A 12,525-nucleotide genomic window follows, 5' to 3' on the forward strand; every position below is an offset into this window, starting at 1 on the left:
AGACAATTTGCAGCAAAGACTATTTACCTGAAAGATCTGGATGCAGCTTTGTCCAATAGAACCCTTGGCTTGTCCAGGCACAGTGGCTCATGCCTGTAATCCCAGCACTTTGGGAGGCTGAGGCAGGAGGATCACTTGAACACAGGAGTTCAAGACCAGCCTGGGCAACATAGTGAGAACCTGTCTTTACAAAAAATCACATATCAGCCAGGCACAGTGGTACACGCCTGTGATTCCTGCTACTTGGGAGGCTGACACGAGCAGATTGCTCGGGCCCAGGAGTTCAAGGCTGCAGTGAGCCATGATTGTGCCATTGTGTGACAAAGTGAGACCCTGTCTCAATAAAAACCACAAACAAAACCAACATTTTTGGCAATGTTCTGTCTCCACCCCACGGTGCTGTTGAGCCCTTGGACTCTGGCTAATGTGAGAAATTCGTAATTGTACCTAATTTTAGGCCCTGTCTGGCCTGTTTCCTCATCTGGGAAATGGGCCGGCTGACCTGGAGCCCCAGCTGGCTCTAGGCTGCGATGACAGATGTGCTTACTGGTAGCCGAGAGTATCACTGCACAGCCTCCCCTGACTCTGCCAAGTCCCTTGAATCACTTCTGAGTTACAGGCAGGGGAAGCAACCCTCTGCTGTCCTGCTCCTCTTGCCTCCCTGTCTCCTAACAGGACTCAGATGGTGACTGAAGACTCCGTGGTCTATTATAATTATTCCATCATTGGGACCTTCACCGTGAAGCTCAAAGTGGTGGCAGAGTGGGAAGAGGTGAAGCCGGATGCCACGAAGGGTGTCATGCAGAAGACAGGGGACTTCTCCGCTTCACTGAAGCTACAGGGTGGGTCTCCGGGGGGGCGGATACAGTCTGAGCATTCCAGAGTGGGGTCACCGTACGCTCAGATCACAGTGGCGCTGGGCTAGACTCACACCCTGTCTTCTTGAGCCCCACAGACCTCTGAGGAGCATCTGTCGTCACCCCTGCTTCAGAGAGGGCACTGAAGGCCACTGATGGGATCACATGGCTGTGCAGTGGCGGGACGGCCCCTGTTCCCCAGGCCTGCCTGCTCACAGAGCCTGAGCCTGTGACCAGCTCTCTGCTATGAATGGGTGGTCCATGTTGACCCCTGTTCCCCGGCCCCATCGGCCTCCCACCAAGGCTCACTCAGGGTGGGATGGTCTCCGTCTCTCCCTGGCTTTGGCGAGAGGGGGCTCTTGGGTGGCTGCAGAAGATGTCTTGGTTCTTGCTAATGGGATGGTGCTTTCCTGCGTGTGACACAGAGGCTGAATCGGCAGTGGGCAGAACGGCCCTGTGTTTGCCTGCCTTTTCCAACTCCTCTGCGCCGGCTCCAGCACTGCTGCTGACGGGGGAAGGCAGGACCCAGAGGAACTTTGCACAGAACTGTGACCCGCTCTTAGGAGAGGGACAGAGGAGAGGACAGGGTGGCGGTCACTCCACCCTGCACCCTGGGAGCCTTGACAGTAGTCCCAACCACCAGGTCTAATGCGGTTCTCTACCTTACAGAAACCCTTCGAGGTATCCAAGTCTTGGGGCCCACCCTAATTCAGACCTTCCAAAAGATGACTGTGACCTTGAACTTCCTGGGGAGGTAAGTGGGCCCTGGAGTGCACTGTGGGTACCCTGTGGGCTCTGCATATCCACTGTCATGGTACACCCAAGTCTATTCCACTCTGTGACCGGCCCAGGTCTGGGACCTCAAGGAAGGAAAGGCAGTGCCACTCTGTCCTGAGGCTGGGCCATGGGGAGAACATGGGCTCAGCTCTAGTCTTTATTTTTATTTTTATTTTTTTTTTGACACAGTGTCTCACTCTGTCACCCAGTCAGCGAGACACTGACTCCAGGCTGGAGTACAGTGGTGCAATCTCAGCTCACTGTAACCTCCTCCCGGGTTCAAGTGATTCTCCTGCCTCAGCCTCCCGAGTAGCTGGGATTACAGGTGCACACCACCATGCCTAGCTAATTTTTTTGTAGTTTTAGTAGAGACAGGGTTTCATCATGTTGGCCAGGATGGTCTCGATCTCCTGACCTCGTGATCTGCCCGCCTCGGCCTCCCACGGTGCTGGGATTATAGGTGTGAGCCACCACATCCAGCCCTGTTTTTACTTTTTAGAAACAGGGTTTTACTCTGTCACCCAGGCTGGAGTGCAGTGGTACCATCACAGCTCACTGCAGCCTTGACCTCCCAGGCTTAAATGATTCTCCTGGCCAGGTGCGGTGGCTCACGCCTGTAATCCCAGTACTTTGGGAGGCTGAGGTGGGCAAATTGCCTGAAGTCAGGAGTTCAAGACCAGTCTGGCCAACATGGTGAAACCCTATCTTTACTAAAAGTTCAAAAAAAATTCGCTGGGCATGGTGGCACATTCCTGTAATCCCTGCAACTCAGAAGGCTGAGGCAGGGGAATTGCTTGAACCAGGGAGGTGGAGGTTGCAGGGAGCTAAGATCATGCCACTGCACTCTAGCCTGGGCGACAGATCGAGACTCTGTCTCAAGAAAAAAAAAAAAAAGATTCTCCTACTTCAGCCTCCTGGGTGGATGGGACTACAGATGGGCACCACTGTGCCTGGCTAACTTATAGTTTTTGTAGAGATGAGGATCTTGCTATGTTGCCCAGGCTGGTCTCAGACTTTTGGGCTCAAGTGATCCTCCCAACTTGGCCTCCCAAAGTGCTGGGATTACAGGCGTGAGCCACTGCACCTAGCCCTCAGCTCAATTCTTGAGGCAGGAGGGAGGACCTGCCTTTTGGGGCTGCGTTCACCGTGGGCATGGAGGTAAAGGAGGGAAGGGAGCCCTCCCGTGAGAAGCCCTCTCATACGTGAGAAGCATATGACGTGGCCCGTTTTCCAGCCCCTGGCCTTTGCCCATGCAGTTCTTTCAGGGTTCCCTTCTCTCCCTCACATGTACATATGTTCCTCATTCTTATAAACCCCTTGGAATGCCTGCCTTCAAAAGCCTTTTCTGAGGCCGGGTGCTGTGACTCACGCCTGTAATCCCAGCTACTCGGGAGGCTGAGGCAGGGGAATTGCTTGATCCCAGGAGGTGGAGGTTGCAGTGAGCCGAGATCCTGCCACTGCACTCCAGCCTGGGTGACAGAGCGAGACTCTGACTAAAAACCAACCAACCAACCAACTTGTCCTGCCCTTGAGCTTGCGCCAGCTGGCAGAAGTTCACTGTGTGTCTGCTTTGGACCAGGTGCTATTCTGGAAGCTTCCAGATCAGAGTAGAAAAGATAGAGACAGTGCTTCCAAGGGTACTGTGTGCAGGGTGGGGCGCCCCACGTGACACAGAAGGAGATCATCCCAGGGGATTCTTATCAGCCCGTCTACTCACGGTGGCCTGGCCCAGATTCTTGGCAAGAGCAGTGTCAGGCTGAGTGTTTAGTAAAGTGAGGAGACACGGGGGCCGAGTGCCCTCTGTCCATGAGGGTGCCCCTCCCTGGGGCCCCTGGGAGGATAGAGTGGCAGATGTTAGTAGTCAGGGCCTAGGCCCTAAAGGACTCTATTTTTTTAAAGTTTATTTTATTTTATTTTATTGTTTTTTCAGATGAAGTCTCACTTTGTTGCCCAGGCTGGAGTGCAATGGCACAACCTCAGCTCACTGCAACCTCCGCCTCCTGGGTTCAAGTGATTCTCTTGCCTCAGCCTCCCGAGCAGATGGGATTACAGTCGTGTGCCACCATACCGGCTAATTTTTTTTTTTTTTTTTTTTGTGACAGAATCTTGCTGTATCACCCAGGCTGCAATGCAGTGGCATGATTTCAGCTTACCTAACCTCCTCCTTCTGGGTTCAAGTGATTCTCCTGCCTCAGCCTCCCAAGTAGCTGGGACTACAGGTGCATGTTACCATGCCTGGCTAATTTCTTTTTTTTTGTATTTTTAGTAGAGACGGGTTTTCACCATGTTAGCCAGGATGGTCTCAATCTCCTGACCTCATGATCTGTCCACTTCAGCCTCCCAAAGTGCTGGGATTACAGGCATGAGCCACCGCACCCAGCCAGCCCTTGAAGGATACTTGTCCCCACACAGAGACACATCAGATAGATGCTGGGCCAGACAGAGAGTGAGCAACGAAGGCTGGGGGAAGAGGAAGATGAGCTATTAATAATTTAGGGGCTGGCTGGGCGCGGTGGCTCATGCCTGTAATCCCAGCACTTTGGGAGGCTGAGGCAGGCAGATCACGAGGTCAAAAGATCGAGACCATTCTGGCCAGTATGGTGAAACTTCATCTCTACTAAAATTAAAAAAATTAGCTGGGCGTGGTGGTGCATGCCTGTAGTGCCAGCTACTTGGGAGGCTGAGGCAGGAGAATTGCTTGAACCTGGGAGGTGGAGGTTGCAGTGAGCTGAGATCGCGCCATTGCACTCTAGCCTGGGCGACAGAGTGAGACTCCATCTCAAAAATAAATAAAATAAAATAAAATAATTAGTTGGGCATGGTGGCTGGTGCCTGTAGCCCCAGCTACTCTCAAGGCTGAGGCAGGAAGATGGCTTGAGCGCAGGAGTTGGAGGCTGCAGTGAGCTATGATCGAGCCACTGCATGTTAGCCTGGGTGATAGAATGAGACCCTGTCTCAAAAACAAACAAAAACCATAAAATACGGGACACGCTTATTATTCCCCTGGGCTTCCAGGTTATACCTTGTGTGCCATCAGACCACTCATCCTGCCTCCAGTGAGCAGTCTGTGTATATCTGTTTGCCTTTTCCACTTGGAATCCCCTTGGGGGTCCGGGACCATCTCTTTTGCACCACAGGGTCCCCTGGTCTGAAATGCGTGTAGCTGAGTGCAGCACAGCTTGGTGTCCTGTCCTATAAAGGATGCTGAGGTTCATGCCCACCCAGCCTGCCTCTGTGCTGACCCTCTTTGCCAATCCTTTTCTAAAAAACCATTCCTGGCCAGGCACAGTGGCTCATGCCTCTAATCCCAGCACTTTGCGAAGCTGAGGCGGGTGGATCACTTGAGGTTGGGTTTGAGACCACCCTGGCCAACACGGTGAAACCACACCTCTACTAGAAATACAAATATTAGCCAGGTGTGGTGGTGGGTGCCTGTAATCCCAGCTACTTGGGAGGCTGAAGCAGGAGAATTGCTTGAACCCGGGAGGCGGAGGTTGCAGAGAGCCAAGATTGTGCCCCTGCACTCCAGCCTGGTGACAGAGTGAGACTCCATCTCAAAAATACATAAAAACAAAAACAAAAACACAAACAAAAAACACCGTTTTCCCCGCAGCCCTCCTCTGACTGTGTGCTGGCGTCTCAAGCCCGAGTGCCTCCCGCTGGAGGAAGGGGAGTGCCACCCTGTGTCGGTGGCCAGCACAGCATACAACCTGACCCACACCTTCAGGGACCCTGGGGACTACTGCTTCAGCATCCGGGCTGAGAATGTCATCAGCAAGACTCATCAGTACCACAGGATCCAGGTGTGGCCCTCCAGTAAGTGACCCCTCGCCCTCTGCTCCAGTGCCATATGGACAGCACAAGCCTGTCCATCCCACCACCACCACCAGTATGCTCCTACCAGCTAGCCTTACCAAGATCCTCAGCAACAAAGTCCACCGGCATCAGCACCATCAGTAACTCTACTGACTCCAGTGATGACCAATATTAGCCTTGGCCAACCGCCAATACCACCACCACCAAACGCTCCAATCCCACCCACAACCAACTTTGCCGACCCCAACATGGCACCCATCAATTCTACCAACATCACCATCAACACCAGCACCACTAACGGCTGTAACCAACTCAGCCACCATCTTGACCATACGCGCTCCTGACTACTCTTCCAGCACCACCAGTGCCACCGCTAATGACTCCATCCTGTATTCTCACCAAGTCACCTCAATGACCCCTGGCCCTACCCACATCTATAAGCCCATGCCACCACTTGCCCCAATGCCAGCTCCGTGGACCAAATCCATCCATGCCAATGTCCTCTCCCACATATTTCCAAGACTACACATGTCCCCAGTGCAAACACTTTTGTACCAAATGAGCCACCATGATTGCAGTGTTCCCTCCCTCATCGCCGTCACCGCTGCCCCAGCAGTTGCCACTGCTAAAACCAGCATCCCCAACAGTAACTCTACTCAACTCTCAGTGTTGTAGTGAGTCTTCCAGGGAGAAGGAGTTGCATGTCATTAATAAGGATGCCTGGGCTAGGCATAGTGGCTCCCAGGACTTTGGGAGACTGAGGCGGGTGGATTGATTGAACCCCGGAGTTGAGACCAGCTTGGGTAACATGGCAAAACTCTGTCTCTACAAAAAATAGAAAAATAGGCCGGTTGCGGCAGCTCATGCCTGTAATCCCAGCACTTTGAGAGGCCGAGGTGGGTGGATCACTTGAGGCCAGGAGATTGAGACCAGCCTGGCCAATGTGGTGAAACCCCGTCTCTACTAAAAATACCAAAACTTAGCTGGGCGTGGTGGTGTGCACCTGTAATCCCAGCTACTCAGGAGGCTGAAGCGCGAGAATCCCCTGAACCTGGGAGGTGGAGGTTGCAGTGAGCTGAGATTGTGCCACTGTACTCCAACCTGGGCCACAGAGAGGCTCTTGTCTCCAAAAAAATATATCTATATCTATATCTATATCTATATAGATAGATAGATAGATAGATAGATAGATAGATAGATAGTGGCATGTGCCTGTGTCCTTGCTACTTGGGAAGCTGATGTGGTAAGATCACTTGAGCCCAAGAGATTGAGGCTGCAGTGAGCCAAGATCGTACCATGGCACTCCAGCCTGAGCGACAGTGAGACCCTGTCAAGAGAGAGAGAGAGAGAGAGAGAGAGAGAAAAAAGGATGCCCAACTTTCTTTCTTAAAATACCCTTCCCAAACCATCATCAGGCCCAGCCCCTGGCTTATGGTTGCAGGCTTTGCTGATGACAGCATTGGGTTCTACACTTCATTTTTATGGAGGACTCTAGGAGCCCCAGCGAAGTACTTCCTTACATAGAGGAGAAAGAAGGATCTCAGGTCCTGAAGGTACCATCTTTCAGATGCCCAACCCAGTCCTACCTTTGATGCTACAAAAGGGGAAACTAAGGCACAGGGAGACAATAAGACTGATGTCAGCCTAAGCCTGACCCAAGCTTTCAGATTCCTGTTCCTGGAGTAGGAGGTAGTTCTTCCCAGTGCTCCCAAGCTCATGTCAAACTCTGCCAGCTGCACCTGTCTTCAAGGTTGGTCCTATGGATGCACCTGAAGTTGTCACTGTCCCCTCCAGTCTCCCTAATCCAACTCTGAGCCCCTGAGAAGATGCTACTCTCCATCTGGGACCTGGCTTACTTTGTGGCCATCATCAAGTCACTTGGGCCCTACTGTCCCTCAGCACCCTCTGGGTACCAAGTTACAGTCAGGAACCCCCTGAATTCTGCAGAGAAGACAGCAGTACAGGTAATCAAAATCAATGCCAACTTTTCTTGCCAGACTTTCACGGCAGAGGGTGAGGGAAAAGGGAGCGGGAACTCACACTGCCTGATCACCTACCACATGTCACACATATCAATACCCCTCTTCTTGCATTTCCTTAGCAGTCTCGCAGGTCAGCATTAGCATGAGGTAGCCCGTTCAGAGCTAGGATTTGAACCCAGGACTGTTTAACTTTAGACACTGGACTCTTTCTACCATACCACTTCATATAGCAACAGGTTTAGTGGATGAGCCTGGAGTTGCCAGAGGGTGGGAAGCTGAAACAGAGGACACAGTGCTGATTGGGTGACCTCACAACATGGCTGCCCTTCCCAAAAGTGTGTCATCCACTAGAGCAAGGAGGAAGCTGTGGTGTCTTTTATGGCTTAGACTCAGGAGTCATGCACTGTCACTCCTTTCATCTGCTGTACACTAGGAGCTGGTCATTGAGTCCAGCCCGTACTCAAGAGGTGAGGAATTTAGCTGCCCCTCTTGGAAGTTGCTACCAAATAAGCTGTGGATGTATGCTGAAAGCCTCCTGCTGAGACCCCAGTTTATTTTTTGTGAAGTCCTGTATTTTCCAATTGGGGTTGCCCAGTTGGGATGCAGGTACATGAGGGTAAAAAAAAATCACTGGTAGACTGGGAGTGGTGGGTCCTGCCAGTAATCCCAGCACTTTCGGAGGCCAAGGTGGGTGGATCACCTGAGGTCAGGAGTTTGAGACCAGCCTGACCAACATGGAGAAACCCAGTCCCTACTAAAAATACAAAAATCAGCAGGGTGTGGTAGCACATGCTTGTAATCCCTACTACTCAGGAGGTAGAGGCAGGAGAATCACTTGAATCTGGGAGGCAGAGGTTGCAGTGAGCTGAGATCAGGCCCTTGCACTCCAGCCTGAGCAACAAGAGAGAAACTCTGTCTTGAAAGAAAAAAAAATCACCGGTCAGGCTTGACTATTTCCTCCTTTGTTGTGCTTCCTTCCTGAGAACCAGCACTGTAGCACCAGCTACCCAGTCCTGTAATGTTACTTCTTTCATTCCCAGGCATCCAGCCGGCTGTCTTCGCCTTCCCATGTGCTACGCTTATCACTGTGATGTTGGCCTTCATCATGTACATGACCCTACGGAATGCTACTCAGCAAAAGGACATGGTGGAGGTGAGTACTCAGTGGGGTGGGGGCTGGACTACTGGGCCTTGTCTAGAAACAATCTTTAGAGAGGGTATGGGGGCCAGGCCAGGATGCCTGGAGGGGGTCTTGATGTTACAGTGAGGCTCTGGGACTTGGGTGATGTGCCCAAGAGGCATCTGTAGGCAAGGAAAAATTGCTAAGTTGGTGTCTCATCTGATTTATCTCCTATGTCCATCCCTTACATCTGCGTGGTGCCAGAAAGGTGTTTCTGTGCACTCTGCCTCCAGGCAGCTGAGCTCATAAGGCCACGTGATGGGGCTCCTGGTGGGTGGGTGATTGACCCATGGGGTTTTGTTCACCTTAGGTGGCTGATTTTGACTTTTCCCCCATGTCTGACAAGAACCCGGAGCCACCCTCTGGGGTCAGGTGCTGCTGCCAGATGTGCTGTGGGCCCTTCTTGCTGGAGACTCCATCTGAGTACCTGGAAATTGTTCGTGAGAACCATGGGCTGCTCCCGCCCCTCTATAAGTCTGTCAAAACTTACACTGTGTGAACACTCCCCAACCCCACCCCATCTCAGTGTTAACTGACTGCTGACTTGGAGTTTCTGGCAGGGTGGTATGTACCACTGACCAGGAGGGGTTCATGTATGTGGGGCTGTTGGCCTGGTCCATCCTTCCATCTGTACAGTTCAGCCACTGCCACAAGCCCCTCTCTGTCACCCGTGCCCCCAGCCATTCACCCATCTGTACAGTCCAGCCACCAATGTAAGCCCCTCTCAGTTACCACTCCCTTGACCCCCTACCTTTGAAGAGGCTTCATGCAGGACTCTGACACTTGGGGTGCTCCATGTTCACTCCCAGGTGGGCCTGGATGCCCACTGCCCATTCCTCTCATATTGGCACATCTGCTGTCCATTGGGGGTCCTCAACTTTCTCCCTCAGACAGCCCTGTCTGTGCCAGAGAGCTAGAAAGAAGGTCGCAAAGGGTTAAAAATCCATAACTAAAGGTTTGTCACATGGACGGGCACACTCACAGAGACAAGTGTACATGTACACACACATACACACACACACACACAGATATAAACACAAGTGTCACATGGGCATTTCAGAGGCTCTGCTCTGTGTCTGATTAAGTCAGTTGCTGGGATGCACCCTGCACTTGAACTGAAAGGAAATTTGACCCTCTCCATGCAGACCCAACAGGGCCCTCTTGTATGCTTTGTCTCTGCAGTTCCTGCTCCCTTTATAAGGCCACCCTAGTCCCGGCTTGCTGGCAGGGGGCTGGAGCAGGACTAACACTTAGTGAGTGCAGAGTGCTTTATAAATATCACCCTATTTTATCAAAACCCATATGTGAAACTTTCATCGAGGTAAAGGCCTTGCCAAAGCAGAGGTTGAGTCAGTAGGGAATGGGGATCCCTGTGTGTGACGGGGGGCATTCTTGCCGGCCAGCTGCTCCCAAGGTGGCCTTGAGAAGGAAGAAGCAGGATGACAGAGCCTAAGCCATGGAACCAGCCTGTGCCCTCCCCTCTGGCCCAGTGACCTGGGTGGTGGCTGAGGGAGGCAATAACGGGGCCAGAAGTAGCCCAAGCCTGTTCGGGAAGGGAAGGGCAGGACTGTGGGGTCCAGGCTCTGTCGCTGTAACCATCTGCTCCCAGGCTGTGTGCTGAAAATGGCATTGACATGATTGTGCAGCTCATTCTCATGAAACACTGCCATTGTTGCCAAATAAAGCTTGTGTGCTCTGAATATAGCCAAGCATCAACGGTGTGGCCAGAGTCTCTTTTTTATGTATGGATGTTTTGCCTTGCAGACAGCACAGCAAGTGTGCCGCACAGCAGGACATCCCGCGTGTCCTCTGTGGTGAAGACACTGAATGGAGCCACTTCAGGTCCCTGGAGGTGGGGACAGCCATCCCCAGGTGACCAGGACATGCAAGCCCAGTCTGAGACCCTGGGGGGATTCTAGAGTCAGAGGGGGAACGTGGGCCACAGCTGGGGATGTGATGGAAATGGTACCTGAACCAGTGCCTGGGGAGTGGCCACCAGCTGTTTCACAAGCCCTCTGGGATCCTGGTCCATATCGAGTGTGAGAACTGCTCGTCTCTAGCAGGGCTTCCTACACTTTGAGGTTCATGAGAATTGCTGGAGATCTTGGTGAACAAGAATTTTCATTCAGGAGGTCTGGAGTAGGGCCTGGGATTCTGCATTTCTTTATTTTTATTTATTTATTTATTTTTTGAGACAGATTCTCTCTCTGTCACCCAGGCTGGAGTACAGTGGCATGATCATAGCTCACTGTAGCCTAGACCTCCTGGGCTCAAGTGATTCTCCCATCTCAGCCTTAACCAGATACTGAGTAGTTGAGACTATAGGTACATGACACCGCCCCTGGCTAATTTTCTGTTTATTTTTTGTAGAGACAAAGTCCCACTATGTTGCCCAGGCTGGTCTCGAACTCCTGAGCTCAAGTGATCCTTCCACCTCAGCCTCCCACAGTGTGTAAGCCCCTGAGCCTGACTCTGCCGTTATTTTTTTCTGCTTCTTTTGCTCCCCGAGGCAGGAACTGACCCTCCCTCTTTCTGTCTTGGAGCTGGCCACAAAGAAATTCTCTGACTTACCTTGGTTCATTGGAGGTCATAGATCCTCATTGCTGAAGGCATCCTTCCCCATCCCCCGGAGGAAGGAATGCTACACAGAGAGGCCCAGGAGAATCTGGACAAACAGGAACAAACAGGTCTTGCAGTTTCCTCACTGGGCCTGTCAGTATTAGGTTATGTTCCATCTGTCCAATCACATTTCTATGCAGTTGTCAATCATGTCTATTCAAGGGAGCCTTCCTTAAAGGCCCAAGAGGCCTAGGTTTGCAGAGCTTCTGGATAGGTGAACCCATTGAGGTTCTTGGAGGGTGGTGCACCTGGGGGGTATGGAGCTCTGAGCCCTTCCTCCGCATCTCTTCATCTGTTTCTTTTGTAAGATCCTTTATCTTTTTTCTTTTTTTCAGATGGAGTCTTACTCTGCTGCCCAGACTGGAGTGCAGTAGCATGATCTCCGCTCACGGTAACATCTGCCTCCTGGGTTCAAGCGATTCTCCTGCCTCAGCCTGCTGAGTAGCTGGGAATACAGGCTCATGTCACCAAGCCCAGCTAATTTTTGTATTTTTAGCAGAGACAGGGTTTCACCATGTTGGCCAGGGTGATCTTGAACTCCCAACCTCAGATGATCTGCTCACCTTGGCTTTCCAAAGTGTTGGGATTACAGGTGTAAGCCACATTGCCTGGCCCTGAGGTTTTTTTTTTTTGTTTGTTTGTTTTTTTTTGAGACACAGTTTTGCTCTATCCCTCAGCCTGGAGGTGGCTCACTACAACCTCTGCCTCCTGGGTTCAAGCAATTCTCCTGCCTCAGCCTCCTGAGTAGCTAGGACTACAGGCACCCACTACCACACCCAGCTAAGTTTTGTATTTTTAGTAGAGACGGGGTTTCACCGTGTTGACCAGGATGTCTCGAACTCCTGTCCTTAGGTGATCTGTCCGCCTCTGCCTTTGAAAGTGCTGGGATTACCGGTGTGAGCCACCTTGTCTGGCTGATTCCCCGAGTTCTGTGAGCTGCTCTAGCTAATTAATTAAACCCAAGAGTGGGGTGGTGGGAACCCTGATTTATAGCTAGTCAGAAGTTCCAGAGGTCCAAACTTGCAACTGGTAGAAAGGGGGGGCAGTCTTGTGGGACTGAGCCCTCCATCTGTGGGATCTGATGCTAACTCTGCGTAGGTAGCATCTGAATTGAATTGAAGGACAGCCAGTTGGTGTCCGCTGCTGAATTAATCTCTTGCTTGGTGGATGGGGAGAAACCCCCACACATTTGGCCATAGACACCTTGTGTGTTGATTGTTGTGTTGTAACACAGTTAGAGTTGGTTTTTCTATGCATATAGAAATAGATTCTATTATTCATGCCTTTAATCTCA

The 12,525-nt window shown here is 51.7% G+C and overlaps 1 protein-coding gene across 3 annotated transcripts in view; it reads left to right on the forward strand.

The window, feature by feature from the left end:
• Positions 1 to 10,328, forward strand: part of TMEM130 (transmembrane protein 130) — a 24,426-nt gene extending 14,098 nt beyond the window's left edge. Inside the window, exons 4-8 of one of the 3 annotated variants that reach the window (XM_017533707.2) lie at positions 676 to 842; positions 1,527 to 1,611; positions 5,248 to 5,450; positions 8,473 to 8,585; positions 8,923 to 10,328. In XM_017533707.2, the coding sequence (XP_017389196.1) occupies positions 676 to 842; positions 1,527 to 1,611; positions 5,248 to 5,450; positions 8,473 to 8,585; positions 8,923 to 9,111 (757 nt within the window). In that variant the 3' untranslated portion in view covers positions 9,112 to 10,328. The remainder of the gene's footprint in view (positions 1 to 675; positions 843 to 1,526; positions 1,612 to 5,247; positions 5,451 to 8,472; positions 8,586 to 8,922) is intronic. The other 2 variants (XM_017533708.2, XM_017533709.2) reach the window with 2 other exon arrangements.
• Positions 10,329 to 12,525: the final 2,197 nt, after the last annotated feature.

Source organism: Cebus imitator, unplaced genomic scaffold (genome assembly GCF_001604975.1).
Source record: "Cebus imitator isolate Cc_AM_T3 unplaced genomic scaffold, Cebus_imitator-1.0 Scaffold82, whole genome shotgun sequence".
Taxonomy (NCBI): Eukaryota; Metazoa; Chordata; class Mammalia; order Primates; family Cebidae; genus Cebus; species Cebus imitator.